At 39.5% G+C, this 15,268-nt stretch overlaps 1 protein-coding gene across 6 annotated transcripts in view; it reads left to right on the top strand.

Annotated features, from left to right (window-relative positions):
• Positions 1-15,268, top strand: part of LOC126248456 (methionine aminopeptidase 1D, mitochondrial) — a 168,896-nt gene that overhangs the window by 13,531 nt on the left and 140,097 nt on the right. The window contains exons 1-2 of one of the 6 annotated variants that reach the window (XM_049949458.1): positions 10,812-10,883; positions 12,494-12,562. The exons of 1 other annotated variant lie outside the window; for it this stretch is intronic. In XM_049949458.1, the coding sequence (XP_049805415.1) occupies positions 10,843-10,883; positions 12,494-12,562 (110 nt within the window). In that variant the 5' untranslated portion in view covers positions 10,812-10,842. Of the gene's footprint in view, positions 1-10,763; positions 10,884-11,153; positions 11,189-12,493; positions 12,563-13,307; positions 13,414-15,268 lie in introns of those variants that run through there. 4 more of the 6 variants (XM_049949452.1, XM_049949457.1, XM_049949453.1 and 1 more) reach the window with 4 other exon arrangements.

The raw sequence follows: 15,268 nt of genomic DNA, 5'->3' as shown, positions 1-15,268 counted from the left end.
TTTTTGACGTCAGATGCGCAGAACGAACCTAAACTCGGCCACCAACATAAATAACGCGCACTTTAGTTAACCCTTAACTCACGAGGTGACTTTTCTGTAACGTATACCATGAGGTGGGGTCTCTGGAACCCCTATGTTTAAACCGAGATTTAAACCAAAAACCATTTGAAATTCTTAATTAATGCTACATAACATTCATTTTTACAATTATTTAAGTGTTATTTAAATGCTTCTAGTTTATTTTATTGCACAAAACAAAGCCTGCAGCATTTTACTACTTCTCACGCAGAAGCATGTAGTTTTGTGTGGTTATTTTAAAAAGTAGACATAAATAGACTGGTAGAGTAAAGAATTTTACATTCTGAAAAAATTATACAATTTCTGTAGCAAATAAATTTCCAAATAAAACTAAATTCTAGGATTCAAATTTGCACATAAAAATTCCACCCAATAAGTACAAAAAGAAAGTTTGTCAAATTGACATTCATTGCTGGGAACTACATTTTTTTTATCAAAATTCAGAACACATTCGATTTTAACAGGCACTTTAAGTATTTCATTGAAGAAACAGACAGATTGTCATCACAACAATCCTGAGTTCTTCCTCTGAATAACACTCTTGTTCGACAGCAGAACTGTGATCACTAGCTAATGTCAAATTGTCGTCGTTTTCGTTTATTTATTGATCTATATCACTGACGCCTTCCACCATAGACCGAATAACAAGTTCATCAAACTCGGGAAAGTTAAAAATGACACATTCTTGCCAACACATTCTGAGCTATACAGTACCATACTGAAGAAAACAAGTAAGTAGTTCGCGAGGTGCGGTCTAGGAGACTCCAAAACCTATACTATGTGATCAAAAGTATCCAGACACCCCAAGAAACATACATTTTCATATTAGGTGTATTGCTCTGCCACCTACTGCCAGGTTCCCTATATCAGCGACCTCAGTAGCCATTGGACATCGTGAGAGAGCAGAATGGGGTGCTCCGCAGGATGCACGGACTTCAAACATGGTCAGGTGTATATGTCTGTACGTGAGATTTCCACATTCCTAAACATCCCTAGGTCCACTGTTTCCGTTGTGATAGTGAAGTAGAAACGTGAAGGGACACATACAGCACAAGAGTGTACAGGCCGACCTCGTCTGTTGGCTGACAGAGGCCGCCAACAGTTGAAGAGGGTCATAATGTGGAATAAGCAGATATCTATCCAGACCATCACTCAGTAATTCCAAACATCATCAGGATCCACTGCAAGTATTATGACAGTTAGGCGAGAGGTGAGAAAACTTGGATTTCATGGTCGAGTGGTTGCTCATAAGCCACACATCACGCCAGTAAATGCCAAACGACGCCTCGCTTGGTGTAAGGAGCGTAAACACTGGACGATTGAACATTCAAAAAACGTTATGTGGAGTGACGAATCACGGTACACAGAGTGGCGGTCCTATGGCAGGGTGTGGGTGTGGCGAATGCCCGGTGAATTTCATCTGCCAGCATGTGTAGTGCCAACAGTAAAATTCGGAGGTGGTGGTGCTATGGTGTGGTCGTATTTTTCATAAAGGGGGCTTGCACCCCTTGTTGTTTTGCGTGGCACTATCACAGCACAGGCGTACATTGACGTTTTAAGATCTTCTTGCTTGGGGATGGTGATTGCATCTTTCAACACGATCGAGCACCTGTTCATAACGCACGGCCTGTGGCGGAGTGGTTACATGACAACAACATCCCTGTAATGGACTAGCCTGCGCAGAGTTCTGGCCTAAATCCTATAGAACACCTTTGGGATGTTTTGGAACGCTACGTTCGTGACAGGCCTCACTGACCGACTTTGATACCTCTCCTCAGTGCAGCACTTGATTTAGAATGGGCTGCCATTCCCCATGACACCTTCCAGCATCTGATTGAAAGTACGCCTGCGAGAGTGGAAGCTGTTATCAAGGCTAAGTATGGGCCAACACCATATTGAATTCCAGCATTACCAATGGAGGGTGCCACGAACTTGTAAGTCATTTTCAGCCAGGTGTCTGGATACTTTTTATCAGATAGCGTATGTCAGCTCACCTTATATCACGCGGTACAGAGATTATAATTGGTGTACAAACAGTACCACTGGACTGCGTGGAAAAACTTTCTTCTCAGCTTACGAGTCAGGTACACAAAAAAATGTGCTGATAGCAGGTTGGTTGATTTGCGGAAAGGGACGAAACAGTTATGTCATCGGTCCTATCGCATTAGGGAAGGATGAGTAAGGAAGTCGGCTGTGCTCTTTGAAAGGAACCAATCCAGCATTTGCCTGAAGCCATTTAGGGAAATCACAAAAATCTGAGACAGGATGGTCGGACGCTGGTTTGAACTGTCATCCATCCAAATGCGACTCCAGTGTGGTAACCACTGCACCACCTCGTTCAGTCTGATCGCAGGATATGTGTTTAAAAAAACATATGGTGCTATACACTCCCCAGGTAGCGGCTGGTATACTTCAGTTAGACTGTGAAGATATTCTCATGAGGTGGATGTTTACATAAGATGTAATGGAATTTCTGACACATATACCATCAACAAAAGGTGCAGGAACCAACTGTCCATTTATTTGCATCTCTATTTTACCCTACAGCAATCCATAGGCAACTTGACCTTCAGCATGACGTTTTTCCAATCTGTATTTGTTCAGAACGATTCAAAATCACTCCGCAAAAATATGGGTGTTTATGTGCCCACCCTCCTTTGGCCGTGGTCACATTCCTTTAAAGATACTGAGTTCATATTGGACGCCATAGGGCAGTACATCCACACCCTGGACCCAACAGCAAAGAATCTGCACGAGTTGCAGTCAGTTGTTCAGCAGCCATGGATCAGGATGGCTGCTCAACCATTTTAGTATGTTGGGGAGTGCGTGATAAACGTTTTGCCGCTATATTTGGGGCCAAAGACAGTGTTAGTCATTTCTAGGTAGGTGTCTCTAATCCAGTTACCTGAGTGTGTATCTGTTAATGAAACCTGACCGTTGATATAAAAAGTGTTAGATACTGATATCAGTTGCAGAAAAAGAAGTACCATTCCCTCCTGGAACTTATTACTGCACTCAGATGTGTGTCTACATGTAACATATTATTGACTTCCACTCTATCATAAGACATTTTGATAAATTGCATATTGAGGTATAAAAATGTTATGTAATATAAAATAATAGGAGAAATGAATGACAGATTGACGCAATTGGTAGGACATTCAGTACCTCTAACAATATGTGTGCAAAATCGACTATTTACAAAACACTTAAAGCAATACTGTTGCACAGGTGATGTCTGACAGAGTGAATGAACAAGGAGTATTAAATAAGTCTGGAAGAAGGTGTTAAAATGCCTTATAGTTTTGTTCTACTGAGACTGAAATGCTACATAGTGTCAACTGGCAGATGAGTGAAGAATGCTGTTAATCATTCATTAAAAGTCAATCATAATATTGCAGTATCAATGTCTCAACGAAAAGGCCAAATATTTACCCTAGCGCTCAGCTACTGCAATCACGCTAAAAGGAACCCCAACAACATGAGTCATATAAGAAAGACCTCAAGCTCTATACTCTATAATGTTAACACTGCCAGTGACAGTATTGCCAACAAATCCGAAAGAAGAAGACGAGAAAGAAGAATCACCACTAACAGCATCCAAAGGAAGAAGAGACAGATTCATCATCTCCTGAACCACCTTAGACACTAGGAACAACACTGGAAAGGGGTAGCAAGAATACTAGAGCCAGAGACATATACATAAAAAAGAATGTGAAAAAGTAGTATCAAAATATTAACTAAAGCAAATGAAATAAACACAGAAACGTTTTACTAAAATGTGTGCTTCACACAAGTTAGAAGGGGCAGCAAATTGGGTTTTAGTAAATACCCTGATTCATCACTTGAATTTCTAAGCGGGCTTTCACGAGACAGTTAGTGTCTACCAATTGAGTTCTTTCAGCAACCATCGTGACACTCTCCCAGGTCAAAGAAACCTGTGACTCTGCCCTTCTTTGTATCCATTCCGTATCCCCTGTTTGTCCTATGTAGTATGGATCCCACACATTTGAGCAATATTCTGGGATATGTCACATGAGTGTATTTAATGCAATCTTCTTTGTAGACTGATTGAATTTCCCTAGTATTCTACGAATAAACCACTGTCTGGCACCTGCTTTACCTATAAGTCAGACTGTGTGATCGTTCCATTGTGTATCCCTTCAGATTGTTACACCCAAGTATTTCTATGAGAAGACTGATTCCGATTGAGACTCACTGATACTGGAGGCAGGATATCATGTTTTCTTTTTTTTTTTTTTTTTTTTGTAAAGTTCAGTTTTACATTTATGAACATTTAGTGTGAGTTACCAGTCTTTTCTCCACACTGAAATCTTATCAAGGTCTAACTGAATATTTGAGCAGCATGTCTCACATGGTATTTAATTATAGATAACTGCTTCATGTGCGAAAAGTCTGGATTTACTATTAACATTGTATGTAAGATCATTAATATATAACATTAACAGAAAATGTTTATCATGTGCACCCTGCTATTAACTTTTCTACTAGTTGAACATCCTTGCTTGTGCCATTAAGTTATGCTTCTTGGGCTACCAGTGTGGTGGTGCTTTTGCAGCACCACAAGAACGATTTAAGCGTACACAGCTCACAGCAGTGGCTGTCTGCTCAAGGGGCTGTTGACTGGTGGTCGACAGTGAGTTGACCATTGAGCAGAGCCATACCTGGAGTCGTGGCTTGTGCCAAGGTGAAATGGCGGGTTGCTCCCTATATTTGGATTGCTTCAACTACTCTAAAATTGGGCCTTACTTTCTCTGCAAGGTGACGAGGCCATACACTGCAGTTCGCTTGCAGAGTTCCCTCCTGCCATGGTTGGTAGACATGTTAACATACATCGTCCGTGATTGACTTCGGCCTAATGCAGGAACCATGGTGAGCTGCTTATTTGGCGGGCATTAATGTGTTAGTGACATTTCGCGAGACTAACTTTGTCAACATTAAGTGTCGTTTGTTCTTCTTGTCTGATCATTCCAATGGGATTAATGTGACCGCTGCATGAGAAGTGGATCAACATCCTGGACGTCATTTAGCTTAATGCTCATTTGATTGTAGTTCTCACTTTGCACTGTTCGTGCATGCATTTGTAAATTTAACTATTTCGTGTTGCTGAAGTTAAACACTTGCACTCAAGTTTAATACGTGTGTTCTTTTCCCACGACTTTTTCCGAGACGCATCTGTGGTCTTTCACTTGCTATCTGATTTACGTTCTAAGTGTGTATTTGCAACAGATACTGGTTCTATACTGTGTTCATGAAAGCTGGCAGTGACGCCTTTTCGCAATTTACAAGTTTGTAGTCTGATGTAACAGACTCTTCTCCTTACTTACTGCGAGTTAAAATTTTATTTAATTTTAATTTGCGCTATTAGTAAGTGTATTAGCCAATGTAAAAATAGGCTTTAATTAATTTAAATACTTCCGTTGGTTTAGTGCCTGTGGCCCAAAAACGACTTCTATCGCATTTTCACATGCCACTGTTGTGATTAAAGGACCTGCATGTTTTGTCATTCGCTTCCTATGTAAATGTAATTTGTATTCTGTAGGTTATAGAACCTGTTCTGAATCCAGCAACTGCCTGGGCTCCTGAAAGTAAATCTGTTGTTGACAGTTGAAAAGTCTAATTTGCATTACAGCATTTTATTCCGTTCGCTTCTGAGACGCGTGCAATTTATTTTACTTTAAAATATTTTTATTGCTGTTTGCTTCACAGAGGGGTGCAGCACCCTCATGATTCAGTTATCGGTTATTGTCCATTACAGGAAATTTTGCTAAAATATTTTTTAAATGCTTGTACAGTAATCAGAATTTAAAGATTTGTTTTCATATTGCTGATCATTGTAATCAAATGTTTGTGGCGAATCAATTATACATGTTTTGATATTTGTAAGATAGGCCTCTGTGGTTAATAAATAATTCCAGTCAACAAATTTTTTCTGAACTCTGAGGTGTATGAGGTTTTTTTACTGACACTTAATATTTTTGATGTGATTTTTCGAATTTGAAATCGGTTTTACACTCCATGCACTGGTTTTCATGCGATTATAACTTTTCCATTTCAGCCATTTGCAGTCAGAGTAATAACTTACATGTTTATGTTATTGGCAGGGTTATGATGTTGTATCTTTTTGTTTCAGATCTGAATTCATTTCATCATGGCTACAAAGAGATATCAAGTCATGATCTTCCAGACAGTTTCTGGTACATTTATAGATAGTACACCTTTATTCATAAAAGATGCACTATAACATGCTTTGTGAGGCAAGCTGATAAAACATACTTTGCGCTTACACTTGGCGGCCAAGACAAAGCATGGACCCCACATTCTATATGTCACTATCTTGAGGAAATGCTGTATGACTGGACGAAAAGAAAGCATAAGGGTTTTACCTCTTGGAATCTCCCTGTCCTGACAAGAACCACAGGTACCTGAAGTTACCTCTACACCTGTAAATGATTCTCTATAGAAGATAACATATTGTGTCCTCCACACTAAGAAATGCACTAACACCAGTCTTTCTTGATATTCCATATGAACGTAATTTCGTTGATAATCATATGCAGTGTACCGTGCCAAATGCCTTTAGGACGTCAAGAAAAGCTTCCTTCATCCATGGCTTTCGGGATGTCATGCGATAAGAGTGCGAATTGAGTTTTACATGATCTATATTTTCGGATTCCACGCTGGTTGACATGGAGGAGGTCATTCTGTTCGAAATATCTTGCTACATTTGAGCGCGGAATATGTTCTAAGATTATACAACAAATTGATGTCAAGGTTACTGAACAGCAGTTTGTGGATCACTTCTGCTGCCCTTGTGGTAGATGGGTGTAACCTTGGCTTTCTTCCAACCACCAAACACAGTTTCTTGTTTGAGGGATACTCAGTATATTATTTTTCAAAGAGGTGCTAACTCAGCCGCAAATTTGGTATACAATGTCATACCGATTTCATCATGTCCTGCATATCTGTTCCATTTTAACGACTTTGGGCGTTTCTCAACACCACTTTGCAGTGGTGTGAGAATTAAACTGGGACATTACTTCTGGTTTTCCTTTGTAAAGAAACATGTGAAAATGGAGTTAGGCATTTCTACTTTTGCTGTGCTACCCTCAGTTTCAGTTACTGTATCATCCATGACTATATGGCACAAACTTCAGTGCCACTAACAGCCTTTACACGTGACCAGAATTTCTTCAGGTTTTGTGAAAGATCTATCGACAATATTCCCCTACAGTAGTCGCTCTTGACAGCCAAACGCGTTTCATTCAGCATCCATCTATAGCCCTGTGCTTTGTTTTATACCTATTATGCGGTAGTCTCTGTTATTTCAACAGTAGCGTTCATTATGATATGAAAGTAAATCATCTTGAAGAATTTCCTAATATACCTGAAACACATACAGTGTCAGTTCATGACGATTGCTGGCTAGAGACTGGTATTAAAATACAAATCTTCCCTCCACATCCTGTACAAATCCTGCATGTGACAAATCAAGGGATTTGGCCCATCAGTCAAGGATCTGTACACTTCTCAAGGCGTTTTTGGTGTGTACTGGATTGGGTGTGGGGTCTTGCATTGTCCTGAAGAACATTTGATATTGTGTCCTGGCCATGAAGAGTATGACAACAGTGTTCACGATTTTTGCCTTTATGCTGGAAAGCATTCAGCTTCAGTTCCACAATCAGCTGTTGTCACACCCAATATCATGTCTCACCCACACAACATTTTGAAGAGGTGTTAGTCTCAAGGATTGCTGCTTCCTGTGACCTTTCAACACGTCGTCTACGAAAACATTGCCATCAATGTGACCACCATAAACAGGCATGACGCTCAGCGCTATACATCACAGAATGCCATTCAATGATCCTTATGACTCTGGCTCTACACTATGCAAGTCTATGTTGACTGTCGTATGGTGTCAGCAGTAAATGACGCATTGCCACTCGAAATGGTCAGATGCTGCCTGATTTTCAACTCTTGCCATCTATCTATTTGTCAGAGTCAGTCTAACACTCCCAAGATCTACTTACAGTGTAGTATCACCCTATGTAGAATCACAGTGTTGTCTGGGGTCCATTTCGTCACTACTATTTCTGACGTTGTTGCACTACAGAGAACTGTCTGTGCAGTCCATCAATATGATGGTCCCATGTCACCCATACTAACGATTCAAACTTTCTCCAAACCTGAAAGATGGTGATAAGCAGCGTATGCACATCCTCTTGGCATACTCTGGTGCGATCAATACCTGCAAAATTTCAGTCTTTAGATACACAGAAAAGCCGCGGTCTACTCGCACTATTCTTCATCTGTAAGATTGGCTTTTTCAGTGCCGGTGCTGAATAGAAGCTTACATAAGGGTGAAGTTTTTATCAGCAAATCCAACAGGAATGGAAATACTTGAGTATGAGTTTGGTAGCAGTCAACATATTCGTAATGTAGCACTTTCCAGTTCCATCAGTGTAGCACTCACTGCCCTATTGCAAGGGATGAAGCTATCTACAATGAAGTGTTTTCTGAAAAAAAAAAGAAAAACTGTTGCCCAAATACTGAGTAAGATTTCATACTGATGCAAAGATTGGCAACTTGCTTTAAACCTTCAGAAATGTGATATTATGCAATATGTAAAACGAGAACAACATAGTGTGCTCTGACTACAGTATCAGTTAATCGCAACTTGAATCAGCCAAGTCATAGAAAGGCCTGGGTATACGTGAGTGAAGCTGGTGACATGCATAGGTTTATCTGTCCGATACTGAATATATACAAAGAATGGTGACACGAATTGTTACAGACTTGATGAAAAACTCTTGGGTTTCTGGCTGGGTAGCAGCGTTAAAATACTGTCACATTTGAAAGAGTGTCATTGGTACAGGTATTCATCATATCTGGCGAAATGGAAACTAGTTTGTTTGACACATTGTAGAGCATCACGGAGATGCAGAAAATCCTGAACTGTCAGAGACTTGAAACTAGATGCCAACTATTCCGCGTAATCTTACTTACAAAGCTTCAATAAATTATATTAAGTGAGAAATTTAGGAACGTACTACAATAGCCTACATATCGCTCTCATAGAGACCGCAAGGACATGGTTAGGCTAATTACAGCGCCCACAGAGATGGTTCGGTAATTGTAATTCCGGCGTTCTATATGCGAATGGGACGGGAAGAAACCCTCATTGCATACTGAAATGGGTCTGCTATGTACATCACCAATTGCTTCTGTAGATGTAGAGCACAGTCTAACACACAGTCTAACATAACAGTCGCGACACTCACTGCTATAAAGGTTGGTACCGTTTGACAGTTGGAGCGACACTAGCGCTCCATGCGGCGAGTAAGGTGAACATCAGACGCGTCGCAAGCCTAATGTTTGTTTTGCATCTATTTCCTAAGTAATTTACGAAATATTTGAGTTATTTTCTTGCCTCCAAGGGTTTTTGTAGTATCAGAAGGCATATATGTTTCTAAAAATGATTCTAAAATAAGTGCAAGTATGGACAAAAACTATGAATCGAGTGGCACGCTACAACACATTCGTGAAGAAACACTTGTGACGTTGGATAGAATTGCAGCTTACCTCGTTGATATCAAAAGAATATAAATATACAGATTCACACGTAAGAAGCACAGACATGTACCTCTACATGCAAAAGCGATCGAAAGCTCATTTGTCATTCGGTAGGCTTACTGTGTTTGACATTATCGCCTGTTGCCACAAGTACGACCTTAATATTTAGATTATTCTAAGTGGGACAAGCAACTGCCAAATAGTGGATGAAATATGTTGGAAACATTATAATGAGCTGATTACAATGCATATTACGCAAAACCAAATATTTGAATAATTTTCAAACAATCTGTCAGTGAACAAGGTGCTAACAAAATAATGTCATCATACGAAGGAAGCAAGGAAAATTAAGTGACTAACAACAGAAGTGAATGAAATACATACTAAACATTACGCTTTTGTAAGAGACGAATAACTGCACTTAATCTAACCACTTCATCGTCAAAGCAGGTCTGTGTTGACGATTCACACGAATCTGGCAGTGAAACATGGAGAGCTCAACTGGCTGGTTCTGTGTCATAGGACTGTTTTACAGCTTTAGACGGATTGTTGAATCTTTGTGGCAGTCTCCTCTTCATCGTCAGTTGGGGTGGCTTATTTGGGATGTCAGTGTGGGTACTGCATTCCACACGAGTTTATTATTGTCTGCGTTCATGAACTGGTTTAGTTCGAAATGTAGCGAACAAATCCTGATATTGTTATACAGGTAAACTGGGTCGTTTTTCATATATTTTCTCGTCTGCTATTAACTAGCCATTTTCTGCTCCTAAAACGAAACATTAATCATTGATACAAATGTAGTTAGCAAGTGAATCCTGACGATATAGTTTAGCAACATGATCCTTAGGAAACCTAAAAAAAGACAGCTGTGGTGTCCTCCTCCTGTTGTTGCTGCAATTTATTGCGCTACAAACGCTCCTGCTTGTAAAAACCATCGCAGAAATCAAAAGAAACAACCACTATTCGCTTTCACTATCGCGCCGAACTCACAGTTTAAGTTACTGGCCGCTTGGGGCGCTGCTGGCGCGGTAGGCAACAAAATCGAGGTGAAGTGTCGCGACTGTGGTCTAACATGTAGATGATGACTGTAATCTTCAATCGATCCGAAATGTCGATAGCTACTTCGACTTTATGTTTGTAAACAAAGCAATCAGTATCACACGAACTGAAATGCGTGGAATACGTACAGTTTTTAACCCTCCCTGGCGAAGGTACGGAATGTGAATATTTCTTCACGCAGTTGGTATGTTTCGCACGTATTACTTTTTCCCGCCCTACCAATTTAATACACAACAAGCAGCAAAAAAAAAAAAAAAAAAAAGAAGGGAAAACCTAAAATGAACTAGAAACCCGACATATGTAAATAAATGGTTTTTATCCATCAAAATGATACTATTAAATAAAAATGAGTTTTTCATTCTCCCAGGTGGTGATCTATATTCGTTTCTTGTGTGCTGGATATAAGGGTACAAAAGAAAGTAATGTATCAGACGTAAATGAATGTTCATTTTCGTTGGTACGTGTCTATTAATAATAAGTACACATACTTTTGCGTAGGTGTATGTAAGTTTATTGCATTACAATAATAAAATTTAATAATGGTTAGATCTCCTATAAAGTACGTATTGGGGCATGTGAAAACTGACACGCCTCCAATGTTACTGATGAAGATTATAAAGGTAAAAACTGGGCAAAAATTTATTTAAGATGAATTTAAATTTATGTAGAATGGAACTGGAAAGGTATAATTACGTAAAGAACAGTGTGGAAAAGAAGTTCAGAAGACCATTGTTTGTGAGATGTTTTGATTTAGAAAAGACTTTTGTAATGTAGAGTGGACTAAATGATGTACATTCTAAAGTGAATGTTGTTGGCCTACAGTTTCTGTGACTGGAAAATATCATCTCAGCATTTTTAGAAGAAAAAACAGTACAGCAGAATTACTGGTGTGAATAAACTATCCAGCTTTTCTCAAGTCATTAATACATACTTAAAAATAGACAACGAGAAAATATTTGTACATTAAAAAGGGCCATTGAAGGCAAACACAAATGTGAATGGGGAGAATAAGACACAAGTGCCCAGTATTAAGTACTTGGGTACCAGAGCACTTGAGGATGCCACATACAGGAAGCAGATTAATGAAAACTACAAACTGTACAAGCTAAATAATCATTCAACAGGAAGAAGAAATGATCTTGGATATCAGTGAATGGGAGTTCTATATGAAAATATTAGGAACACTGTCCTCTTACTCTGGGAGGGAGGGGGGGGGGGGGGAGAAAAAAATTTTTTTTAAACAAAAGCCCTGAAAATATTATGTTCAGAGTAATAAATCAAGCTTTCAGTAATAATAAAGAGAGAAGACCTTTTTCATAACTGTTACAAGATGTTAATTCCAGGAGGAAGGAAGTGTTTGTGCTATAGGCATTACACTTCACAATAAACATCAAGGCAAAATGTAGCATTAACTGAAGCTTACAGTATAGCTTCAACAACTCACAACCAAATTGTCACCTTCCAATCTAATCTAGGCGTTGAGCTAAACTATTTATCAGTATTTCACAACAATTAATATTTATTATTTACATTTGTAGGCTTTGCCAACTTTCAAGCGAATTGTCACCTTCATACACAACCTATACCTTGGGCTACACTACAGATAATTCCATCACCATAAAGTGCATTCCAAAAAAGAATATGGGCAAAAATAAAATATTGTCAGTATTTTGTTTGCTTCCTGTTTGCACATGTGTGATGTCAAATGCTATGAAATCACTATGCCATTGCATAAAACCTCTTATGCCAGTATATTTTCCAGACTTTCGGAACCATGGAGAAATTCATCATGTTGCATCACCACCACTCATGACAAGATTGATAAAAAAAGGTGGGCTGTAATAATTACATAAGACAGCAATAATTTGATGTGGAAATAGGATGCTGCATCATCGGGTGCAGTAAAATCAAGTCATGTTCTGATTAGAAAAGAGAATGGGATGACCCAGCATTCATAGTCAGCAATTTTTCACTATGTAGCAGATGTCAATTATAAAATGGCATAAAATGTGTCTGTGATATCATAAGTACCAGTACCTGATGAACTAATGGGTCCCTGTGCTTCTGATATCTCAGGAGTGTTGTATGTTGTTTTATGCTATTTTATGAGGGTAATCCCAAAAGTAAGGTCTCCTATTTTTTTTATAAGTACATAGACCTGTTTATTTCTACAATGGTTTACATCATTTTACAGCTTGAACATTTAGCTATTTTTTGACATAATCACGATTTATGTCAATGCTTTTTTGTAGACGCTATGGCAGTTTTTGTATGCCCATGTTATACCAGCCCATCGCCATCCTGTTCAGAAAGTTATGAACCTCTTCTTACACCTCGTCGTTGGAGCTGAATTGCTTTCCGACCAAATGTTCTTTTAACCTAGGGAACAGGTGATAGTCACTGGGCACCAAGTCAGGACTATAGGGTGGGTGGGTGATTATGTTCCACTGAAACTGTTGCAGGAGAGCAACGGTTTGCCGAGCGATATGTGGGCGAGCGTTGTCATGGAGAATGTGTACTCCCTTACTCAACATTCCTCATCTCTGGTTCTGAATTGCTCGTTTGATTTCTTTCAGAGTCTCACAGTACCTGTCGGCGTTAATTGTGGTCCCAGTGATTCAGCTCCAACGACGAGGTGAAAGAAGAGGTTCATAACTTTCTGAGCAGCATGGCAGCGAGCTGGTATGACATGGGCATACAAAAACTGCCACAGCATCTGCAAAAATGCATCGACATAAATCGTGATTATGTCAAAAAATAGCTAAATGTTCAACCTGTAAACTGACATAAACCATTGTAGAAATAAACAGGTCTATGTACTTATAAAAAAATAGGTGACCATACTTTTGGGATTACCCTCGTATAATTGTGGTCCACAACATAGCGAAAAATTGCTGACTATGAACATGGGATCATCCCATTCTGTTTTCTGATCAGAAAATGACTTCTTTTTATTGCAGCTGATGATGCAGCTAAAATGCTGCAAAACCGGTTGCACTTATAAATAAAGTGTTTACATCTGAAGTGATTTTATCTTCAAAATAATGTATCCAGGCTGTGGCGGCCCCGAATACAAAGTCTTCTGTGGAAATGGATGGTTAAGTCATATTGATGATAACGAACATACCGACAACAGTGTTGCTTCTGCCTGCAATTCAACAAATAAATTATGGTTTACCTGCCATAACTGCCTGTCTCTTTGGACTGTTCAGCATCAGGGCTGTCAACCTACAACAGATGTTTCAAGAGTTGCTTGTCTGAATTTCTCAGGTACAGGGAGAAGAGCTACAGACGAGCAAGAGAGGTACTGCAGTTGAATCCAGAGTTGTGTATTGACCCCAAAGACATGGGTAATGTAGAGGTAGATCTTACAATGTGGGGATGGACATGAATCCACAATTATGAACTACTATTGACACAATGAAGCTATCCACAGGAAAAGAACACACGAAATTAATGCTAGGAGTTTGTTCCAGCCATTAGGGAAAATTAGTAGGTGTGTTGGGAGAGAACCATTTGAAAGGAAGTAAGTAAGCAGTTACTGAGCCATGAGAGTAATGGAGAAGAGAATGAGTACGAACACATGAATGCAATGATTATCACTGACAAATGGATGTGCTTATGGTAGGCTGTTTTCAGGATCAGTTGTGACTGAAAGTTGTTTCTCTGATTACAGAAATGGTGCAAATCTTCTAGTAGTATGACCAGATTCGTATCACAAATTTTACATAGACATCTGACTTCTAGGTACTGAAGTCTAGCAGCCAAGGTGGTGTCAGACTTGCACACCTATGTTAACGATGTACTGAAACCAAGTGATAACAACTAGATACTGCTTTATAGTGGGGCTTTGAATCGTGTCTCCTTCAGTTATATTTCCTCGGTGGAAACACTTTGGAGTGATTACACCTGTAAACAGTAGTTTGTAGTAGCCAGCTTGACCAGATAGGCATTATTGATCCTTCCGGAGGTATTTCAGGTAGAGTGGCAGTGGAGACACCCTGGCGTTTAGGTTGATCATTCTATGGTGGCACCCATACAACATGTGGTGCCAGAGCTTTGAACGCAATGGCACATGTCTGCCTGTTAAATGAACACATCATCTTGGCACTATTTTACTAAACTGATGTCCAGAAATGTTAAAGATGTTTGGACCTGCTCATCCTGTGGTCCTTTTCCTTGGCAACATCTCAGTCAGTTCAGAATGTTGGCAAAATTACTTTTTATGGGGAATTTTCCTATCAGATTTATTAGTCCTTTATCGAGTGAGGTGGCGCAGTGGTTAGCACACTGGACTAACATTCGGGAGGACGACAGTTCAAACTCGCATCCGGCCATCCTGATATAGGTTTTCTGTGGTTTCCCTAAATCACTTCAGGCAAATGCTGGGATAGTTCCTTTGAAGGAGCATGGCCATCTTCCTTCCCCATCCTTCCCTAATCTGATGGGACCGATGACCTTGCTGTTTGGGCCCCTTTCCCAAATCAACCAACCAACCTTATCAGCTCTTTAATTACGCATGCAGTTAACATGTAAA

The sequence above is a fragment of the Schistocerca nitens genome, chromosome 3 (assembly GCF_023898315.1).
Source record: "Schistocerca nitens isolate TAMUIC-IGC-003100 chromosome 3, iqSchNite1.1, whole genome shotgun sequence".
In the NCBI taxonomy this organism is placed as follows: domain Eukaryota; kingdom Metazoa; phylum Arthropoda; class Insecta; order Orthoptera; family Acrididae; genus Schistocerca; species Schistocerca nitens.
Note: the sequence above shows the minus strand (reverse complement) of the source record. Positions and strands in the feature narration are given on the sequence as shown.